Source organism: Coptis chinensis, chromosome 8, assembly GCF_015680905.1.
Source record: "Coptis chinensis isolate HL-2020 chromosome 8, ASM1568090v1, whole genome shotgun sequence".
NCBI classification, from domain to species: Eukaryota; Viridiplantae; Streptophyta; class Magnoliopsida; order Ranunculales; family Ranunculaceae; genus Coptis; species Coptis chinensis.
This window is the reverse complement of record NC_141463.1, coordinates 84248601-84270694: the sequence shown is the minus strand read 5'-3', so window position 1 is coordinate 84270694 and position 22094 is coordinate 84248601. Positions and strand designations below refer to the sequence as shown.

The following is a 22094-nucleotide window of genomic DNA, read 5'->3' as shown; positions in this document are numbered from 1 at the left end:
AAAGAACAAAAAAAATAAAAAAAACAAAAACAAAAACAAAAAACAAAAAACTCCACCCACAAAGCCCTTTCTTTTCAATCACTCGGTCTCGATTATCCATATCCCTATTTTGATGCCTTGCCAAAAAAAATATGAATCTGATCAAGTCATTCTATTTCACTTTTAATTCGAATAACAATTGGGTATGTTTTTATTAGAATTTCTTGGTTTTGTATTCCTTCACTTAACTTTAGAGTTCTGAATTATTTTGCTGCACCCAATTGATTTGCTACATGTTTGATTATTTATTTGACTTTGTGTTTGAAAATTTGAAGTTCTAAAATCTAATTAGTTCTACTAATAAATTAGTTTGACAGTTAATAGTTGCACCGGAGCTTTAAATTTGGGTGATCTTGGACACACCCATAAAAATACTCTCGTACCCCATAACTAACATAAATTTTTGCCGTACCCAATAACTGCCTAAATCCAATAATATCTCCCATATATTTTTGGGGTATTTTCCATAAGGGCAAAAGGATTAAAAAAAAAGAAAAACAAAATAACAATACGTCTATTTTCCAAGTATTTTGTACCCTTTTTTTTTAGTGTAAGTTTCTTTTCGCATTCTTTTTCATCCTTTCGCTGTATCTTCTACCAAAAAAAAAAACCTTTTGAGCCTTGCAAAAAGGAATTGGGTTTGTTGTATGAATTGGGCGTAGTCATTTTGGTGAATGGTGAATGGTTGTTTGAAGTGGGCGCTGGTGACACGCTGAAAGTTATTCCTGGTTTAAAGGTTCCAGTTGATGGTGATGTCGTATGGGGTTCAAGTTATGTTGACGAGAGTATGGCGACTGGTGAATCTTCACCTGTTCTGAAGGAGGCTAACGCTCATGTTATTGGAGGCACAATCAATATGCATGGCGCTCTTCATATAAAAGCCACAAGAGTGGGATCTAATACTGTCTTGAGTCAGATAATTTGTCTAGTTGAGGCAGCTCAAATGTCCAAAGCTCCCGTTCAGAAGTTTGCTGATTTTGTAAGTATTAATTAGTTAGTAAATTTTATAAGCGTTTTGGTTGAATTTTTGGGCTCCATATTGATCCAATTCTATTATATGCTCAGTGGAAGGCTGGAAGCTTTTCTCTTTCTAGTACTTGTTTGATTCATATTCTGGGTAGTATATTAGATTACTAGTACATGCTGAACTTGCATGTCACTATTCACCAGTTCCTTTTTGAATGAACGCATGATTAAAAGCGGGCATCATTGACAGTATGATAGTTTCATAGGAAAGTATTGAGAAACTTAACAGATCAGCAGTTTGAATATCCATATTGGTGATTTCATACGTCTTCTGTTAACGTTTTTAGTCTTTGTTCGACTTTGTAGTTTAATTTTCTCGATGTCATCGGTACTTTAATATAAATGTGTCACCTTATCCTTATTGTAGTTATTTTTACTTTAACAGGTCGCAAGCATTTTTGTTCCCACTGTTGTTAAGCTGGCTTTGCTAACTTTTCTGGGGTGGTAAGTTAACTTGATATAGTGTGAAAGTAGTCAACATTCACCAGCAAATAGCTTCTGTTTTGAGATTTTTTAACTTGAAGAGCAATCATGATTTTGCAGGTTGGCATTCAAGATGTGAGAGCTGAAGTGATGCCTGCTGGAAAGGCTGATGTTATATGTTCATTTTAGAGGGATGGAAGCATAGTTGCAATGGTTGGTGACGGTATCAATGATTCTCCTGCCCTTGCAGTAGCTGATGTTGGGATTGCAATTGAGGCAGGGACTGATATAGCCATAGAAGCTGCTGATTATGTGTTGATGAGGAGCAACCTAAAAGATGTTATCACCGCCATTGACCTCTCAAGGAAGACATTCTCCTATATCCGTTGGAACTACGTTTTTGCCATTGCCATCCTAGTTGCTGCTGGTGTATTCTTTCCATTGCTAAGAATCTAGTTACCGCCTTGGGTGGCGGGGGCATGCATGGCCCTTTCATCTGTTAGTGTTGTATGCTCTTCTTTACTTTTTGAGAAGATGAGGTTGTTTGTAGTTTTACATTGTCCATACCTGGGGTTTGCATCTGTGCGTCCCATTAATGTACATGCCTCTTGTAACACGTGTCTGTTTTCATAAAATTTTCCAATTGAGTGAGAAGGAATTAATCAAAGCATTTTTTTTGTTTTCTTCTGACTCCGTTTCTCTTTTAAAGTTCTGAGGCGATGGACATAAGTTGGGTTGCCAAGGGAGAATATAATCGGTCAGATAAAATTTTGAGACCTGAGAGCTATGAAAGTGACATTCCTAAGGTACATTGAGACTTGATACTGTGATAGGTCTGAAAGTGATACTAAAAAAACTTAATAGTTTGGAATTGGTATGATAAGCGCAACGAATTATGACAAACCAAACATTAAAATATTCAAGAGTAGTGCATTTATTTCACTAGAGAAGCTGAATAGCAGTCTATTATACAAATCGTGAAAGAGGGAAAACAAGATAACAACATAAGTAGAAGTAGCAAAACTTGGTGTTTTTAGTTTTCCAGCATATGCATTTACTTCAGTGGAGTAGCTGAATTGCAACTTTACACATTCCAGGAAGGAGGGACGCTAAGATAAGAGCCGTAAACAGAACTGACAAACTTGGTGTTTAATAGTCAGATTCCTGGGCTAGCATGGAGCAGGTGACCCGGGTAGGAACTTGGTAGTTGGAGACACCACCTAGACTTGACATCTTCACCATTGCACGAGCAAATTCCCTCCTAAAAGCCGAACCATCATCAGACGCATAGGCCTTCACCAATGCTGCAGTTTTCTGTGTCGCCATCAATTGTTGATCAGCAAATAGGAGTCCTCTCCCTCTCATCAAGCTCACATAGTAGTGAGTGTCGAAACCAGCTTTTGAGGACATGGATGGTAATAGAGTCTGGTAGTACATCATTCCTAAGTCAGGTGACGGTGGAGAGAGCCGACTAGTACTATTGTTGCAGTATGCTCTCAACTGAACTAGGAAATCAGTAGATTCTCCCAAGTATAATAGTCTTCTGTGTTCTCCCATCCATTAAAATTTGATTTTGAATTTTTTTCTTCATCCTCATTTGGTTGGTATTCATCCTCATTACTTTGGTATGATTGATTCAAATCAAAAGTGGGAATTTGCATGTTTATTGATGAGATAAAAGAATAAGAGGTTATTGGAGAAGAAAAAAAAATGCAATCTTTTTCTTCTACAACTGAATCACGTAGAGTAAATGACTTGTTTTAGTCAATAAATATTTTGGGTATGTCTAATAAAAAAGAAAGGTAATTTAGGAAGCTAAATGCGCCTAAAATTATTTTATTTATTTATTTTAAAAATTGGGGTACGGGAGTGTTTTGTTGGGTATGTCCAAGATCACCCTTAAATTTTGTGTAGGCATACCATAAAGGCAAAAACCCATAGATAATCGTGTGGTTAGTATCTTTGGCCAAAAGATTTTGATCATACTGTTGTCTGTTTGAGTACTAATTAGTTGCCCATCGATGCTACAAAAAATATATTGAGTTTGGATTTGGTCTTTATTCTACTATGTTTCATTGTTATTTTTTTATTTGCATTTTTTACTAGTGATTTGTAAGGAATAGGTGCTTCACATGTACAACATGGACTTGATTGATTATTTGACATCAGCTGTGCAACAACTTCTCTTAGCTGTTCAACAGGACGCTTGGGACCCAATTGATTGAAACAACAGTTGAGGTACTCTTATCAGTTTTTTATGGTTTACCCTATATTGGTTAAGATTAGTTGGAACTTTTTTAGTAATAAAGATGTAATATTGGTACATCAACCATGCTATATATCCAAACCATTTTATAAAGAGAAAAATATAAAAAAAAACCAAGTTTAACCATTTGCAAATAAATGTTTAATAGATTGGCTTTTCGTTTTTCATTCAGTAGATAACAACAGATGGTTGTCATTGCAAGGCAATGGAAGTCAAAGACGTTGGTAGCGAAAGACACGCATTTACTTAAGATCAACTTTGTAGGTATGAGTAATGTTACGAATTTGTATGTTGATTGTTGATTTTGCCTTAATTTATGTTTTGATGCAAAACGAAGTTGGTATGCGCCTTTGGTTTGGTGGGGTTGAGATAAATTACCTAATATCATGTTTCTTCTTTTTGTTGACTCCCCCACCTTCTTCATCAGCAATTCTTATTTTCGAAGTCTCACATTTAGTTCAAAGGTTCGTTAAGCAATCTTGAGCCATTTCTTATCTTCCCCTCTTTTAATATATTTGTTTCGGCATTTTTTTATGGTTCTTTGAAATATTTTCACGGGGTTTTGAGTTCTTTGTGAGTGCGTGATTTGGGGATTTCTTTGCAATTTTCAAAGCCAAATTGTGTGTTTTTTTTTACATTTTCGATCTTCTTTATGATATTGAGTTTTTAGGAATTGCAATGGGAATTTGGGTTGCTTCAATGTAGGACTAAAGGTAAACAAAAAACACACCATCCACATCATTCTCTTCTTTTAACGTTAATATAGCTTAGTGTTAACGATAAGGTAGCTTACTGTCGTAAATCCCATATATTGTCTAATGTATCAAAAAAAAAAAAAAAATGCTCTTAGATAAAGAACTTTAAACAATATTATATTGGATTTACAGTTAATACTACACCATTTGGGTGATTTTGCAACATTTGGGTTTTTTTATTAGTAACACTTATTAATCCGTTAGCAAATTATTCACATTTATCAACCGTTAGAAATACTATCAACCGTTGCTGAAATGCTTGAATTATTTTCAAAGATTTCTTTAGATATTTAGTGACGTTTCTCTATATGTTAGAAATTGAGAAATGGAAAAAAGAAAAGAAAAATCAGATTGTTAAAAAAAAAGGAAAACTTAAGCGGGAGTTTTTGACCTCTCGCGCTCATCGAAAAGTGGAAAAGAGAAAAACCCTAAACCGTAAGGTTGTGTTTTCCTTCCCCCTCCTACAAATTGTCTAGAATATTGATTTTGGTTTTGGGTGGCTAGGGTTTCGAGATTCATTTTAGGCCATAATTGTTTTTAAGTGTAACAGTTTTTGACATTAGGCTTTTAGCTCTTGGGTTGGTTGAATTACTTTAAATTATTATGTAAAAGATTGTATCTTTATAGCTTCATATATGGTCCTTTCATGTTTAGTTTCTAGTGGAAAAGGTAGGTAATTTTTGTTCTTTTTATGGTTGGCAGTCATATGGTTATTAACTTTATTATATAGCTCATATAAGTTACATTAAATTTACACAACATGCATTTGAAATGCACTGTCTGATCAATGTTGGGGCTCAAGGATTAAGATATCTTCCACAACTTCCTTTATATGGGGGTGTAAAAGCAAGAAATGGTATGAAGAGACTCGTGAGTTTTCAGGTTTGGAAAGTTATTTGTGTTGTGAAGAGAAGCTGTGTCCTAAATGTAGTTGGGCATTATTATTAGTTAAGAGGCTTAGGCTGTTTATTAGGGACTGAACTGTTTATTGACTATTAGGGGCCAACTGTTTATTAGTGTGGCACTCAAGGAACTTGCCATCTTCTACAGCTTCCTTTATATCAGGGCATAAAAGCAAAGAAGTGGGATGGAGAGATTCGTGAAATGGTTTCAGGTTTGAAAAGGCATTTGGGTTGTGAAGAGAATCTATGTCTTAAATGTTGTTGGGCTTAGTGAAGAGGCTTAGGCTGTTTATTTGCCTGTTTATTAACTATTAGGGCTACCTGTTTATTAGTGTGGGGCTCAGGTAACATGCCATCTTCTACTGCTTCCTTTATACTGGGGCATAAAAGCAAAAATGTGGGATGAAGAGATTCGTGAATTGGTTTGAGGTTTGAAAAGGTATGTGTTGTGAAGAGTTGTCCTAAATGTAGTTGGTCATATTTGGGAAGAAGCTTAGGTTGTTTAGAAGGGGGCTAAATTGTTTAGTAACTATTGGGGGCTAACTGCATACTAGTGTGGGGCTCAAGGAAACTGCCATCGTCTACATTGCTGAAAGAGGTAATTGATGTACCCAATTATTTAATTATCGTTCTTTACAAGTTCTGATATGCATACAACAGCTCACTTTGTATGGGAACTAGCTTTCCTCTCTCTCTCTCTTTGAAATTAGACATAGCCGCCCACTTGAATTTCAAAATAGATTGAACAGAATGAATTAATGGCTTTTCTTTGTGGATACGATCTCCTCACAGTGGTGATCATTCCCAGAAAAAATAGCTCATTCTACTGTCTCTAACCTTGGCCGAAGATGCATGTACGTTTGGAAGGCCCATGTTTTTTGTACCCTCTGACAAGGTTGAGATATCCCAATGAGCTGATTTTTCTAGTGAAGGATCACCATGGTGAGTAGATCGTACTTTACTTGCCTCTGGTACACTGTATAGGTCCACATGTTGTCAGGAGCGATGCAAGGTTGTAGTCGTCCCAACTGGCGCCTTAAGGCACCTTGGCTGCTCCTCCACTTAGCGCCTTTGATAACAAACCCTAACCATTTTCACTAATCTCAGCCTCGGAGGGACCGACTCCTTAGCTACGCCTTTGATGACATAGATTTATATAGAGGCTGAAGTTATGTATGAAAGATGGGGAAGGCTGAAAAGGAATTTCATATGCTGTAGGGATTCCGGTATAGGAAAGCCGTTGCCTTTGGATGAGAAATGGTGTGCAATAATAAAGGGAGGATTGGGTATCATGTAGCTTAGTCAGTGGATCTTGATTAAAACCACATTTTTTATTGTAAATATCCAATACCGAGAGCCTAAAGTCAAATGGAATTATTGATGTAGCTGTTTTGAAAGTCAATAGTTAAGTAGACGTTGGAAATTGAACTCTCTTATCTACTGCCACATCTATACACACGGTGTGAAAGTGACACCAACTACCTTCTAGAAGAGCAATGCCAGAGATAGGTGAGTTGGGAGATATTTGACATGGGTGTCAGGGCTAAGTCATCCATCACCTTTTACGTAACTACTTCTTGTGTGTGGGCTTGGAGACATCTATTTGTGATAGAATACAAGAATGCAATTGTAATTTTCTGTTATTTACCAAAAGAAAAAAAGTGAAAAGAAAGGAAAACGTGTTGTATTTAGGGTTCATCAATCATAGGGCCCATTCTGCCTTTTGGGTACCATATTTACTTCTTTAGGCTTCTATGGAATAGAGAAGTAGGTTCGATTGTGCATCTTTTTTATGTTTTTTTAATTATTGCTTGTATTTAGGAAGATGATGATTTAGTGTAGATTTCTGATGCCTCATATTTCTGGTTGAGTGGCTTCCTTTGTCTTTGATGTCTGCGCGTCTGCGATTTAGGGTTATCTAACTGTCATTTTAAACTTGAAATTTATTAGTGCTAACCTGATTCTTCAATTTCTAATTATGTTTTAAGACTACCCTTTGGTCTCTCTCTCTCTCTCTCTCTCTCTGTTTTGTGTCTTTTGGGAGGCCTTACTTGCAAGAAATCTTCTTTGCATCAGTGAAATTTTATTATTGTTAATGGAGAAGAAAGTTAAAAGAAAAGAGAGTTCGGCTTTGTTAGTTTCGGCCTCCTCTCACTTTTTGTATATAGAAAAATAGTTTGTTTACAATATAGAAAACCTACTTCAGCTGGCTACGCGTCCCACTTGTCATGGCTTACAAGAACTCTAACAGCATCCTCTGGAGTCGCTTGATGAGTCGACTGTGATATGTCAATTTTCTAATTCCTTGGCATCGATATGTGAACAGTTGGTCTACCAAAAGGGGGGAAATCAGTAGCCTAGCTTTGCAAGAACATTAGGTACCTCTGCCTAGGTGGACAAACTGGATTATGCAAGATTGGTTTATTATAGTCCATGATGATTATAGTTAAAATTGCATTGAATTATATGTTAGGTTTGAAACTTGTTGGGGTAGTGTGGCCAGCTTGTGTGCTTACTTACATTGTGATTTTTTTTTTTGATTGGTAAGCTTGCTTTAAATGAGATCAGTAACTCTTTGATGCTGGCGAGGTTCAGCACCCAAAGGTTTTACCGACTTTGCTAACAGCAAACCCCAAAATGGCTATTTCTTTTGTTTTCAGAGTTGACATAAATTCCATAACCATTTCAACAAAATTAATTTTTGCCTCATTAGCGTAATCAACCACTTTCTTGAAGAACTCTGCTTCCTTTCTCATTGGAAGATTTTCTGCAGCATAACACATGTACTTAAGATCTCTCAATTAGGGCCGGAGATGAAACCCGATAGTTATTTGCAGATTTGAAGTCATCGGGAGAGGCGTTCAAATCTGCAAATAGATGATTTATGAGTTATTTGCAGATTTGAAAATCTTAAATCACAAAAATCTTCCAAAGGAAAGGAAAAAAGTTCTTCAAGAAAGTGGTTGATTACGCTTAATCCAGGCAAAAAATTAATTTTGTTGAAATGGTTATTGGAATTTATGTCAACTCGAAACAAAAAAATAAATAGCCATTCGGGGTTTGCTTTTAAGAAGGGTACATCCGATCTGAGATATTCTCCAGCCATAGATGTGCATTCGGAAGCTTCTAGAGCATGGTGCTCATTTGAGAATCCATGATCCTCATGTTCGACGAGCATATATTCATAAGCATTTTCAGGCGTGGTGTATCGGTGGTGGAAACTCCTTCACAAGCCACGAAGGTGCGGATGCAATTTGTATCCTTTGGCAGAGTATTAAGATGACTTCTTCAACTTTATGAAAACATCGTCACCCCCTCTTATATTTTTGACGGTAGATATCTAGATGTCAACTGGGAAGCTGTCACGTTTTATTGGTTTTCAGTGCACAGATGGGGACTTAAAAGCTATATTGTAAGTTACTTCTTTTCTGGAGGTTTCTAAAACTATGTTCACCAAAAGTTGTCCACTTTCTCTTAAAATACTAACAAAAGTCGTCCACAACTAACAATATACACTTACTTTGTGTGCAGGGTTAACCCTGTTGAGGCGCATGCTCCTGGAGAGGAGCACCCTGGTGAGGCACACCCCTGATGAAGAGCACCCTGATGAGGACGACTTCAATGAATATGACAGTGATGAGGACCCTGAGTGGGTCCCTTGATGAGTAAGTTACGAGTTGAAAACTTCGTTTGATTAGTTTCATAGTTTTTGTCGGTTTTATCAGCTTATAAAGAGTGATGTCTTATCTGAATATTTATGTTGTGGTGTGCCTCATATAATTAACATCATGTCCGCTAAATGATATTTGAATGGAGAGGAAACGAAAAGGAGGGGTCCTTATTTATATATGTAGGAGGAGTCTGCTTATTTAAGTAGATTAAAATGGTGAAGAAACTAAAGTAGAATTAGGAGTTAGCTTAAATTGTCAAGTAGTGGGATTCTAAAGTAGGCTAATTCAGAATGAGATCCGTGTTATAAAGGTGTTTGATTGAGTAAACTCCGCTGCATCCGGTAGCGTTAGAAACACAGGTTTCAATAGATATGGAAAAGCACAGACAAAGGGTCTTATCAGTATTTCAAAGCAGAATTCTTTTCTACAATATCGTTTGTATTTTATGCATTGCAAAAAACGTTTAGACATTTAAATGTTCAGATTTTTTGTGAGGATGATGTCCATGATGTGGAGAACATACACAAAGAAAATCAGCCATCAACTGTTCTCCAAGTACCCCTTCTAAAAGCGTGTGTCATTTTAGTGTCATATTATCCTTCCTCATTCACAAGGGGATTCACTAATACCCCATCTATAATTTTCTTTTTCCTTCTATGTATTTATTTGTTTGCTTTGATTTTATTTTTGTGAGATCGGAATTTGGGTTTTGTGAATTGGTTAATGTCTTGAATTAGTTGAGTTGGTGAATTGGTTAATGAAAGTATTGATTTGAATGTTTGGTTGAAGGAATTTGTTGGTTTAAGGTGGGGCTTTGTGTGTGTGTGTGGGGGGGAGAATCTGATACAAGATGGTTAATGGATTGAGAAGTGGTGATTACTGTGTAATTAAATTGGACTAGAAACTGAACTTTTGTTACCAATTTATCTAAGTTGGCCTTCAGTATTGACTATTGAGTGAATTTAGGTATTTTAGAGATCTGTCAAAATCTAGGGTTTACTTTTGATATTGGCGTATTTAGTTGGATAATGTGTTTTTGATTACTAAGAGAAATGGGAACTTGTCTGGTGTAGAAGAAATCTGTAGATTCTGGTAGGACTTGCGAGATTGGTATTGCTGACCACGTTGTGAACTTTGTGAATTTGATACTTTATTGGATGAGTGGTTGAGGTCACTTCCTTTTAATTAATTTCGTAGCTTTTGCTGCTCTTTTCCAGCTTAATTTTTTGCGTAATTTATAGACTGCATGAAAAGTGAGTCTTCTTATTTGAATGTACGCATTGTGCTGTTTACCAATATTGGCATCCTGTTAGGGAAAAGCACTTGAATTCTCTATTGGGAACATGTTGGGATCCTTAGTTATGCTTGTTCCATGTTCTCTTTTTCCTAGATAGAGTAAGATGGTGAAGTAATTAATGTAAAATTAGGGATTATAATATATACGCGTTACAAATTAAAATGATGAAGTTCTGTTATATACTATATAGAGATGTTTTCTTGAGTAATTTCCACGACATACATCCGGGATGTCAGATACCTAGGTGGTGTCTTGCTGTTCCGAAGATTCACTATGTGAGAAAAGCACAAACAAAAGCTTTTATCGACTTTTTAAATAGGAAATGCATGTATCATGTGTATCATGATTTATGAGTTAGCAAATACATCTTTATACCATATATTAGTAATGGTACAGGGATCATACAAAACTAAGTAAAATATTTATATCATGTACATCTTAACCCTGTTAATCGGGTCCTGTGTTATGAATTTATGATGTAACTCAACACGTTAGTCTTGATATTTTTATGGAACTTACCTATTTCTTTATGATCCAATATCTGAGGACATGTCCATCCTACTATCTGATCTGGAAAGCTTCCATCAGTCTACCCCGTATTCCTCAATTTCCTGTGCAGAGGCAGAGTGTTACTAGGGAATCATCTTGATCATCCCTCTGCAGTCTATGCTAACAGTTTCACCTATTGGATGCAGCTACGTCCAGAACTGCGAAGAGAAGGAGAAGTTGGAACATCAGTACTAAAGTATTACAGCAGCTGCGTCACTTGGAATGGAAGACTTCATATTTTTCTTGGTAGTTCTCAAGGTTTTGTGTTCTAAGCGCAGCAGAGCAGAACTGCAGTTCACTTTCTAGCCATGTTAAGGCATTTGAAGTTTAAACATATCTTGTATGTGTTTGCAATTAGAATAAGTAGATATTACTTTATTACAACTTTGAGACATCAATTTATAGTTAAAGTATTTGATATGCAACTTTGCACCTTTATTAGATTTTTGGTTTTGGAATCACCGATCCAACCTCTCTGCATGGAAAACTCTCATCAGCTTAAGTGAAGGAAGGCAAACTATATCTCTCGCACTAAGCTAAAATAAGCTTAAAAGTTACAGACAAAAAAAAAAAAAAAACCTCCCAGGTGACTAGGTGAGAGAATACATGACTAAGATGTGCTCTGATGTAAGGTAGGCATAATAACACCACCCAGGTGTCACGTCTCGATATTTTTAATTGGCTATATCGACGTTTCAGGGGTAATAATAACCGAGATTATGCAAAAAAAATGTAACAAAAAAAAAAAACATTTCACCATCTTTTGTATCTATTCTCCAACAATGGAAGCACTAGTATGTCAGAAATTAGGAGACCCAACACTCCCAATCACGTCCACGTCACCAATAACAATCTCAAAATCACACCCAATCCCAAAACTCAATTCCCCAACATCAGTTTTAGTTAAAGTCAAAGCAACAAGTTTAAATTACGCTAATTATTTACAAATTCTAGGCCAATATCAAGAAAAACCAACATTGCCATTTGTTCCTGGGTCTGATTACTCTGGTGTCATTGAGTCTGTTGGTGCCCACGTGTCCAAATTTAAAGTTGGTGATCGGGTTTGTTCTTTTGCTGCTCTTGGTACTTTTGCTCACTTCATTGTTGCTGATCAAAATGATCTGTAAGTATTATTATATTATATTATATTATATATTGTAAGTAAGACACACGTGTGCACAATGACATATGTTGTTGTGTTGAGAAATGAAGGTTCTTGATTCCTGATGGATGTGATTTGGTCACTGCCGGTGCGCTCCCTGTTGCGTTTGGAACTTCCCATGTGGCACTTGTCCATAGAGCGCAATTGGGCTCTGGTCAGGTACTCTATTTTTCCTTGGGGTTTTCAATAGGTTGTTATCAGGCAGGACCTGGAATACCAATATTACACACTGCATTTGAGGTGTGAAGACTACATGTAACAGCGGTGATGTAAAATGCAGGTGTTGCTTGTGCTAGGTGCTGCAGGGGGTGTTGGCCTCTCAGCTGTCCAGATTGGAAAGGTGTGTGGATCTGTTGTTATTGCTGTTGCCAGGTAAATTTTTGCCTACTTAGCTATCGATGAATATCTGGATAATCATTTTAGTCTGTTACATATGCTATCCTTGAGTGCTGAAATCAGAAAATTTGGGATGGATTTTATTTGATCCTTGTACCTATTTGGGTTTCAGGGGAGCTGAAAAAGTGCAGTTTCTCAAGTCTCTGGGTGTTGACCATGTTGTTGACTTGAGCAAGGACAGCATCATTGAAAGTGTGAAGGGGTTCTTGAAGGCAAGAAAGCTGAAAGGGGTTGACGTACTATATGATCCTGTAGGTGGCAAGCCCACAAAAGAAAGCATGAAGCTGCTGAATTGGGGGGCAAAAATATTGGTCATAGGATTCGCTAGTGGAGAGGTTCCCACTATACCAGTGAATATTGCTCTTGTCAAGGTAATAAAAATGATAATTAAAGTTCTTTACCCAATAATTTTGGTGGTTGTTCCTATCAACTATCCTTTCTAGATGAAATGGCTAATCAGATTTTCATCTAACCTCAAATAATAGTCTAAATTGTCATGCTGTTTGGATGATGAAAACCTCAGTAGTCAATATTAATCTGAACACTCAACTGAGAAAACTTATGGAAGGTATCATGAGTTGCAACATTTCTCAGAATGATTATACATATTTAAATAAGAAATTAAACGTTAGGTTCATATATGGTTGTAAGTTATAATGATGACTCAAATGTCATTTTTGTGTAAATGTTTTGACCCGACGAGTTTGTGAACGTGTGTGTGTGCCTATATGATTGAACGGCGAGAGGGAATGCATTAGAGAAAGCTTATTTTCAAATTTGTGATTGGATGTTGTAGGCCCAAGGGCCAATGTTCTTCTCAAAGAATGTTTCCCTGCATGCATATCCTTTCAATAGTAATAGATTATTGTGTCCGTTATCTTTTACTTTGAAAAAGGGTTTTGAAAGTTGAAACTGGTAAGTTTGGAAAGACGGTTTGAAACAAATTTAGCTGTACTATGAATGTCTTGGACTGCTTTTCAACCGACAAATTGAGTTAGTAGATCTAGATATCAACTTCTGCAGTAAGATAAATATGTTTTTTGTTGAAAGAACTTGTATTGTATTGAGTTGGTTTCCTTCATCTTTTAGTTTCAACTAATAGTGCAGGACACTTCTTGCTTATTCATGTCCCCCCCCCCCCCCCTTTTGTATGTGTCAATATTATGAAGCATAGAAGCCATAGAGTCTTAACGATGCTATTCTTATATACTGTGGTGCTTACTGGTCTTCAGAACTGGACGATACACGGACTTTATTGGGGAAGCCACAAAATACACAATCCTGCTCTTCTTGAAGATTCTTTGAAGGAGCTGCTTTCCTGGCTAGCTAGGGGTTTAATAACCATTAATGTCTCCCACGCCACGGATTATCAGAGGTAAAAGGGACCCAGAAAGGTGCAATTAATCATGTTTGTTTGTAATATTACTATTTTAATTTTGCTTCTTACCTCCATTGATCTCATCCTATTGAGAACAAATATGATAGAAAAAAACTAACCGACTTCTGAGTGTAGCATGGATGTTGTAGTTTTACTTTTGGATGTAGAGGATGTGTGCCCTTATACTTTATATGAACACGAAGCATTTACCTCATATTAATAGTGTCCATTTTTTGTGACAGGCCAACCTCGCGTTTGCTGCGATCAAAGAAAGAAAAGCCATTGGGAAGGTGATGATTGCTTTTGATGATCACAATGGTGTAAGATCTAAGCTTTGATTAGAATCGACGGTATGAATCCATGTACGAATGTAGATAGGATGGTGAGTTAATAATCAGCTCTAGATGTTACCAGTGAGATCTGAATTTTCTGGCAATAAGTCGTGGACAGTAATGCAGAACAATCAGCGTGTAAACTTAAGCATAACCTGAATAAAAATGACATTACCAGGTACCTCTTATTCATGTTTTTTGGATGGGACTATATTAAAGCCAGTTTTGACGAAATGGAATTGTGACTTTTATTATTGTAAAGCCCTGGACAGTCGCATATGGTATGGTGCAATGTAATGGCCTGGTAAGTATACACATACTATTCATAGCTCTTTGAATTGATGATAGTCTGAAATTTTTGCCCGTCATTTCCCCAATTGCAGCTACATTCTAGTGTCATACTGAAGAGGGTTTGTCTTGCCATCTTCCTTCATTGTGGTGGAATGGACTCTTTAAATCTAAAGTTCCAAGTGGCTTGTTGTGTTTATCTAATGGGCTTAGGCATTAATGCCCAATTACACACTTTGACAAGCAACCACGAGAATACTCTTCTCAAATTTGTGGTGTTTACTGTGCGGCAATTTTAAATCCTACTTGCTGGAGAATGAACAGAAATAGGAAGCGTATATAGAGAGGTTGAAGGAGAATGATGCCACCCTTAAAGGCAGGCCATTCTTAAACAAAGCCCAGAGTATAAGTAACGCCCTTACAACAATGAGAAGCCCATATCAGAAAGGTCCAACAAGAAAACATAAGGATAGGGACTTGTGGAGTTATGGAGTCTGACCATTGAGACAGTAAAAATCCATTAAACTCCAAGAGTTAGCAGCGTTCTAGCATCAAACCATTAGCCCGCAAAGCATCAGCCGAGGAGGGCATCTCATTTGAGTTTCAGAGTCCCAGAGATAAAATCTAAATCAACACAATGAGAGTGTGAATGCTTACAAATCACACTCACTAACCCGTCCAAGGTATATACTCTACTTAAAGTCAATGACAACATATAATTTTCGCAAGGGTGCGATGTCAGCAAAGTGTAAACTACTTGCTCAGAGTCAATGCCAGGTAACAAACTTACACAAAGGTGCCATTGTTATAGACTTATAGCAACTGTGCGTAGTTAAAAATTTTACTTGCCTCAATGGCATATAAAGTTATAAACAATTTACACAAACGTGCAGATGTGCAATGTTAGCAAATTTTCCTTTTAAACTACTTGCTCCGTTGCTCGTATTCAATGACAAACAGCTACCTTGTTAGCAAATGTTTAATTAATAGACTAACCTCAAGTCAAAGCCAAACAACAATTTTCAGAAATGTTCAATGTTAGCCAATTTTCTTTTTTGAAATTACAAACTATTTTCACAAAGTCAAATTCCGAATAATTCGTGATGAAAAGCTGGCGGCATATACTATTTGGTGGGAGCTTTTTCCGGCATCCAAAGGCATTATAAAATGCTCAACTGAAGAAGTGGAAAATAAAAATAAGTGGATATTGTTGGCCGGCCATTTTTAGAACAAGAATAGAGTAAGTCATTAAGCACTTAATCGGATATAGTTTTTGGCTTTATTAGACTAAACTAAAATCTGACTTTGGAAAAGAGTGGGAAGTTTCCACTTGTCAAAGTTTCAGTGAAAAGCAAATTGTATAATCTCAATTGCCTATCTGCTTGATGAAGTGCCCTATCCCTTCTGATTACACTCTCAATTGGGTGTGTGATTATCCAGAGGGTGAAGCAGTAGCTAATTAATGAAAGTTCAGACATGAGTTGTTATTTATCTCTCTTTAAGATTCCTTCCCTGTAAACCAAATGAAGATTCACAAGCAAGGAAACTTGGTTGGTATTATTGACCTCTCGAAACTGAATGGCTACAACTTGCTAAATGAATTTAATTGAGCGACTATTTAACATGGAAGGTTTCTTCCACTTTTACACAGACAGCAAAGATGATATGATGATATGGTTGTTGGGGATGATCCCTGGAAGTAAGTGTCTATCTGACACTGAAATCATTGAATTATTTAACACTATCATTCCTATGATATGGCAACTTAATTGCGTGTTGTCTTCTATTACTTGGTCATTTCGTAGGGAGTTGTACAAAATTATGTCAAAGATCCACATTTTTACACAAGAGGAGGTGGATAAGATGACAATTGGTACAGGTAGTGATGACACTCAAAATTGTTTGGAAGAAACACCAGTGTAATCTATGTATTGACATCCTCCTGTGTTGAACTAGTTCCAGAAAGGTCACAGTCGCATGGTTGTGGTCGGCATCAGATCATGACATGACATTAATGGAGCAGTCATCCAGGCCAACAAACTCAACTGCGAGAAATCGGTCTATAAGTCTGTCCTACCACCCTGTTTACCTTTGAGCTTAGCGAGTGAAACTTGAAGTTGAGTTCTAAATGTGCGAAACAATCTTCTTGTGTAACATCATACCCGTGGACTTTGGATTCGTGTGGAGTAAAAAGAACAATTGTCGTGCCGATGTCTTGATGAACAAACCTGCCACTTCCACTGTCACAAGTCACAACAAGAAAAAGGGATGGGAAGACGAAAAAGGACGTGGGTAAAACAGAAGAGTAGAACGAGCCCACACACGAAATCTTTCCATTTTTTGTAGTGATTTGTTTAGATTTTTTTTTTATCGGTTTTATCTAACTCCATTACTTGCCTTTATTTTGGGTGTTAACCAAGTGGACATGTGTCAAAATAATCTTATAAGATATAAAACGTTAAGTTTTCCACCAGGATGGAGAAGATCCGGCATCTTAATTTAATTTCTTGACATCAATCTCTAAAATGTAATAACCAATAGTCCAATACTAAGTTACAATCGGTCTTTCTTTCTATAATATTTAAAAACAAATCTGCTGAAAAATAACACAATCAATAATAGCTGTCAAACTACACTTATGTAGTATGTACTATGTAGAGATGTAGAAAGCATTTCTCCCCAGTCCAGGTTATTATTAGATGGTTCAAAATTTTAAAGGTGATACCGAGGGCACTCATGATTCATGCGATTACCATTAAAAAAAAAAAAAAAATCATGCGATCATTTTGAATTGATTGTGAGCTTAGAAAATTTTCGGACATTTGACAATTTGTTGTGTGGTTCCAAATTCCAGGTTTAAGGTTTGACACCTACCCTCAGATCGAATATTGCCACATGCGCCTTTTGGTCTAGTTTAACCAAATACTTTTTGTCCAAACTTTTATTTTGTTAAATTCCGAGATGGTGATAATGCTTCTTTTTTTTTTGTCGAAATTATAATGCTTCAAACTCAGTTAAATTCATAGAGATGAGGTATATTGAAGAGTGGTAGGGGTTTAACTGTTTATGACAAAAAAATTGAAAGAAACAAGATATGGATATTTTACTTTGTTTTTGACAAAATACATTAACATGCTTTTGCTTGTGTATCTGTTTAATTTACAAATGAAAAGAATTGGTCGTATTCAATTTCCTAACACAAGGGTCCAGTTATCCAATGTCTGGACTTAAAACAAACTGGCGAATATAGTTGAATAAGTAAATCCCAAATCACTAATAAATATTGATTATACCGACAACATATTTATTTAATCCTAGCAATCATCACTAAACAATAAAACATACCTTTCTATGCCAGTAGAAACGTTGACAAATCTCCATTTCCAAAGATTTACATATTCATCACATTAGTAGGGTAGTGTTTGTTTTTTTGAAATTGAAATGTTATATTTTTTCTTTGTTAATGATTTCTGTAATTGGATTGCATATTTTCTCATATATAGCTAACTGTTTGATTCACATGATCAGACTGATTTTCGATTTGAAGTTCCATAGAATAAGCATTTTCATCCGTTAATTAATAGTCAATTTGATGATAACTATTGTTGTAGATAGTGCTATATAATGATTTTGTAATGTAAGAATGATCTCATTAAGCGGTTATAATTTTTGCAAAATGATTTCATGTCCTAATCACCTAAAAGATAACATTTTATATTGCTTCTATAAATTGTATAATTTGATATAATATAACACGAGTGATTTCTCAAAGAGGACGCAATAATGTCATTTTGTTCGCATTCCGGAGAATATAATAGTAGCAGACTGCTGACATAGACGTTTATAGTTGCTGAGAATTGAGCGTTGTTGCTCTCCGTCCGGATTGGAGACACGCACTCTCGCATTTTTGAGTCCTGTTTTAGAAATTACCCCTAACAGCATGCATCAACTTACCCAGTTGAACCACTATGGAATATTAACGCCGCAAAAGGTTATAAGTAGTAAAAAAGAGTTTCAAATGCCTGTGGTAGTGTAGTTGGCAAATGGCAATCTTTGCCTCATGAGCAGTCAGCACATGGTGAACATGTCTTTCAAGTTTCAAATCAACATCCTAGACGCTTATTTTCCATTTTTCTATTAACCGATGTGCACTTTTTTTTTTGGTAACTTAACTGTACACTGTTCAGGTTTAGCTGTACCTTCTCTTTTTTTCGTACCTATATATATAAGCAGCTGCAAGCCTGGAAGGAACCCAACTTGTTTGCAACCCAAAGGAAAGCAAAGAAAAAATGGCACCAGTGTCTGATCTTGAAGATTTTTCAAGAGAACAGTCACAAATGACCAAATTAAGCACCATTCCACACTTCATTTTGGTGCATGGCGTAAGTGGTGGGGGTTGGTGTTGGTACAAAATCCGCTCTCTGTTGGAAAGTAGTGGCTACAAGGTATCTTGTGTTGATCTCAAGAGTGCTGGTATCGATCCCTCGGATCCTAATTCAGTCCTTACTTTTGAAGACTACAACAAGCCTCTCATGGACTTGTTATCGACGTTGCCAGAAAACGAAAAGGTATGTACATTTCTATACTAATACATAGTAACAGATTTGATAAATACTGATAACTCGTGTGTCGTATTACAATCGAATAACAACAATGAACTTGTCGGTGGTCGAGATCGTCCACCGGATTGATTCAAGGCAGATTTAGCTATTTTTGTTGTCCTCATCAACATGCATAAGTTTATTGTTAATTTTCTTGTTTGATCAATATAAGTTTGTCTACCTTCTAATTCTATATTTATTACTTCAGATAATTATAGTCGGACACAGTGCCGGAGGTCTAAGTGTGACACATGCTATTCACAAATTTGGGAAGAAGATCCATTTGGCTATCTATGTTGCAGCAACCATGCTAAGGTTGGGATTTTGGACTGAGCAAGATGTTTTAGACGTAAGTTTCTTCTAATCCTTTATTTTTCACTAAATAATAACCAGAGACTTGTGCACAACCCGCCGGCCTCTGAAATGGTTAGGTTCAGTAGCTTTGCGAAATTGCAATAATAAACTGATCGAAAAATTACAATTTATCAGGCCAATCTTTGCCTACCGACTAATTTCACTAATTAAGAGTGAGACTAGGCAAATCAAAATGCATGATCAGATTGATGATAATATATTGGTTACGTAATTACGTTGATTAATAAACCAGATGCATGTGGTAGGGTATCCACACGCACTGATGTACTACAAAAGTCCAAACCATATGGTTCATCATCCACATCCAGATGTGTTAGGATATATAGGAAAACAGCTGGTTCAACATTTCAATGATTTTTGGCGTTTTTGGTAAAGGATGTGATGTTACAACAAATTTGTGATGGTAGATGACATCGAAATAACTGTAGAACAGGCGCAGCCCATGCAAGTTTTCTATATATATAAACAGGCTGAACCTTCTTGTCGTCTTCCTTTTGAGACCTGGCCTGTCCAATTAATCTGGCTAGCTAGGGGACCGGAGTTCTGGAGCACTAGTCCTTCGGCCCCTTCGGGGACATCCAATAAAAAAGGATTTCTGGATCACAGTCTTTTTCTCCAGACGTGCCATGTTTGCTTAATAATGTCAAAGCGCGCAAATCTTTTTGGTTGCAATTACATATTAAGCTAGTCTGCCGTACGAATAGAGAAAATAATATATAAGATGTAGTCCATGGATCGCCGTGAAAAGTTTTTGGTCCACAGTGCTTTTCCTGAATGGATCTCTGGTCTATTCAATTCGTGATGTACAAAATGCTTTTGTGTATGTATGATCAGTAGCTTCAAAGAGCCGATGAAACCAGAAGCCTGGAAAATAATCGATTTGTTACTATCAGAGAATCAATATATGAGTCTTCATTATATTCTCTAAGGATGTGTTCAGTCGTTCGCATGCAGTATTACTGAAAAATGAGATGTTGACATATTTTCGTTGTAAAGAGGAAAAAAACCAAATAACTCAAAGTGGGAGACATGAATGCATGTGTATTTCAAAGCATTCCCTGTGTACTAGAGATTCCTTAAACTTTTGATGTGGGTCGGCAGGTAGCCCACTTCAAAGTGGTGCTGGATTGAACCCTCACATTTTAGTGTGAGAGGTCAAGCACTGACTGCACTAGTGCTTTAATTTGATACGTCATTTTAACATTCTCACTATTGTTGGTCAATAGTAATTCTATCAAAAAAATAGTCTTTTGTGGCTTTGTGCAACTATTTGTTATACTTTTCTTGCATATCACATAGATTCTGGTTCAGGTTTTGACTGAATATGACCATGAAACATCACTAATAACTGTTTAAGAAAACCATTATTGGTTAAATGTCACAATTGTTATCCTATAATGTCGAACAAGCAGGGGGTACCAGATTTATCAGAATTCGGCGATGATGTACATGATCTGGGATTTGGACTGGGATCAGATAAAGCTCCAACGAGTGCGATGGTCAAGAAGAAATTTCAACGCAAAATCATATACCAGATGAGTCCTCTTGAGGTAATCCAAATCATAATGATGAGATAAACTGTATCTAATATAATTTATGTACAAACATCTAGTCCATCAATGTCGAGATAAACTTGGCTCGCACGCGCTTAAGCAGTGCAAGAACAAGGTCGATGTGTAATATTTATGCTGAGAATACAATACATTTCTAACCTGAGTACTTTTGATATGCAGGACGTGACCTTAGCTGCAATGCTCTTGAAACCAGGCCCACTTCGAGCACTCCAGGGTGCACAGTTCACCGAGGGAAAGGACGTCGACTTAGTGCAGCGAATTTACATCAAGGCGATGCACGATAATGTTGTAAATCCCAATCAACAAGATGCCATGATAAAGAGGTGGCCTCCATCTGATGTTTTCTGTTTAGAGAGTGACCATAGTCCATTTTTCTCAACCCCCATTGAGCTCTTTGGTTTGCTTGTCAAAGCCGCAACTTCTAAACAATGTCAATAGAATTATGATTGTTATGGATATTTGTTTTACATTTTTATTGTGTAACTTTTTGTTTCATCAACCAAGAACGTTATGTGAAAATATATAGCATAATTGCTTATCAGGGGTGGCCCTGAGTTTCAAGGGGCCCTAGGCGAGTTTCGAGATGGGAGCCTATGTAATATAATAAAAAGGAAAAAAAAACACATCTCAATTTGACGGAGAAAATGATCTAGTTGACGTTTTTGTACTGTTAAAAAAAAAGTATTTATGGTTTGAAAGTATAACATAAGCCATATGGGTAACTTTTAGTCAACCATGAAAGCTGGAGTATAGTACAAATAAATGTAATTGTAAAAATAATCACAGGTAAATGGCTTGTCAAAATTGTTTGTGGTCAGGCTTATTACATGTAGACATATGACACAGAGTAAGACTAGAGTTTATGGGACTTAGCGTGGCAGAGGGACCAATTTTGGGCCTAAAAGTATTGAAAATATTGAGTAGACTTGAAACAGGCTTCGAGTTGGATAGTATACTTGAAATGGGCTTTTGAGTGGGATATAGTTGGATCTGGGCAAGTTTGGCTGACTGGGGGCCTATTTTGGGCAGAAAGTTTGGGGGCCCCAGTTAGCCGCCTGTG

At 36.6% G+C, this 22094-nt stretch overlaps 4 protein-coding genes and 1 long non-coding RNA gene across 6 annotated transcripts; 4 read left to right on the top strand and 1 right to left on the bottom strand.

The window, feature by feature from the left end:
• Positions 1 to 618: 618 nt before the first annotated feature.
• On the top strand, positions 619 to 1954 carry LOC147483674 (copper-transporting ATPase RAN1-like). The gene is made up of 3 exons (XM_086580096.1): positions 619 to 1018; positions 1451 to 1509; positions 1609 to 1954. The coding sequence occupies exons 1-3, from the start codon at positions 827 to 829 to the stop codon at positions 1625 to 1627; spliced, it is 270 nt and encodes an 89-aa protein (XP_086436222.1). The 5' UTR covers positions 619 to 826; the 3' UTR covers positions 1628 to 1954.
• Positions 1955 to 2637: 683 nt separating this feature from the next.
• Positions 2638 to 3045, bottom strand: LOC147483673 (peroxidase 40-like). Its single transcript, XM_086579614.1, has one exon. It carries the CDS (start codon positions 3043 to 3045, stop codon positions 2638 to 2640), a length of 408 nt encoding a protein of 135 aa, XP_086435740.1.
• An 829-nt stretch (positions 3046 to 3874) lies between these two features.
• Positions 3875 to 11386, top strand: LOC147483672 (uncharacterized). Its single transcript, XR_015205024.1, has 4 exons — positions 3875 to 4018; positions 4182 to 4949; positions 8943 to 9076; positions 11075 to 11386. It is a non-coding gene; the product is annotated as an uncharacterized LOC147483672 (long non-coding RNA).
• Positions 11387 to 11668: 282 nt separating this feature from the next.
• On the top strand, positions 11669 to 14377 carry LOC147483671 (uncharacterized). Of its 2 annotated transcripts, none has more exons than XM_086577978.1 (6): positions 11669 to 12051; positions 12141 to 12249; positions 12371 to 12462; positions 12599 to 12857; positions 13719 to 13861; positions 14107 to 14377. In XM_086577978.1, the coding sequence occupies exons 1-6, from the start codon at positions 11711 to 11713 to the stop codon at positions 14156 to 14158; spliced, it is 996 nt and encodes a 331-aa protein (XP_086434104.1). In that variant the 5' UTR covers positions 11669 to 11710; the 3' UTR covers positions 14159 to 14377. The 2 variants fall into 2 exon arrangements, with proteins under 2 accessions (XP_086434104.1, XP_086434105.1); XM_086577979.1 differs by having other exon boundaries at positions 13719 to 13880.
• Positions 14378 to 18240: 3863 nt separating this feature from the next.
• On the top strand, positions 18241 to 21679 carry LOC147483670 (methylesterase 17-like). Its single transcript, XM_086577754.1, has 4 exons — positions 18241 to 19052; positions 19294 to 19434; positions 20873 to 21010; positions 21194 to 21679. The coding sequence occupies exons 1-4, from the start codon at positions 18774 to 18776 to the stop codon at positions 21470 to 21472; spliced, it is 837 nt and encodes a 278-aa protein (XP_086433880.1). The 5' UTR covers positions 18241 to 18773; the 3' UTR covers positions 21473 to 21679.
• Positions 21680 to 22094: the final 415 nt, after the last annotated feature.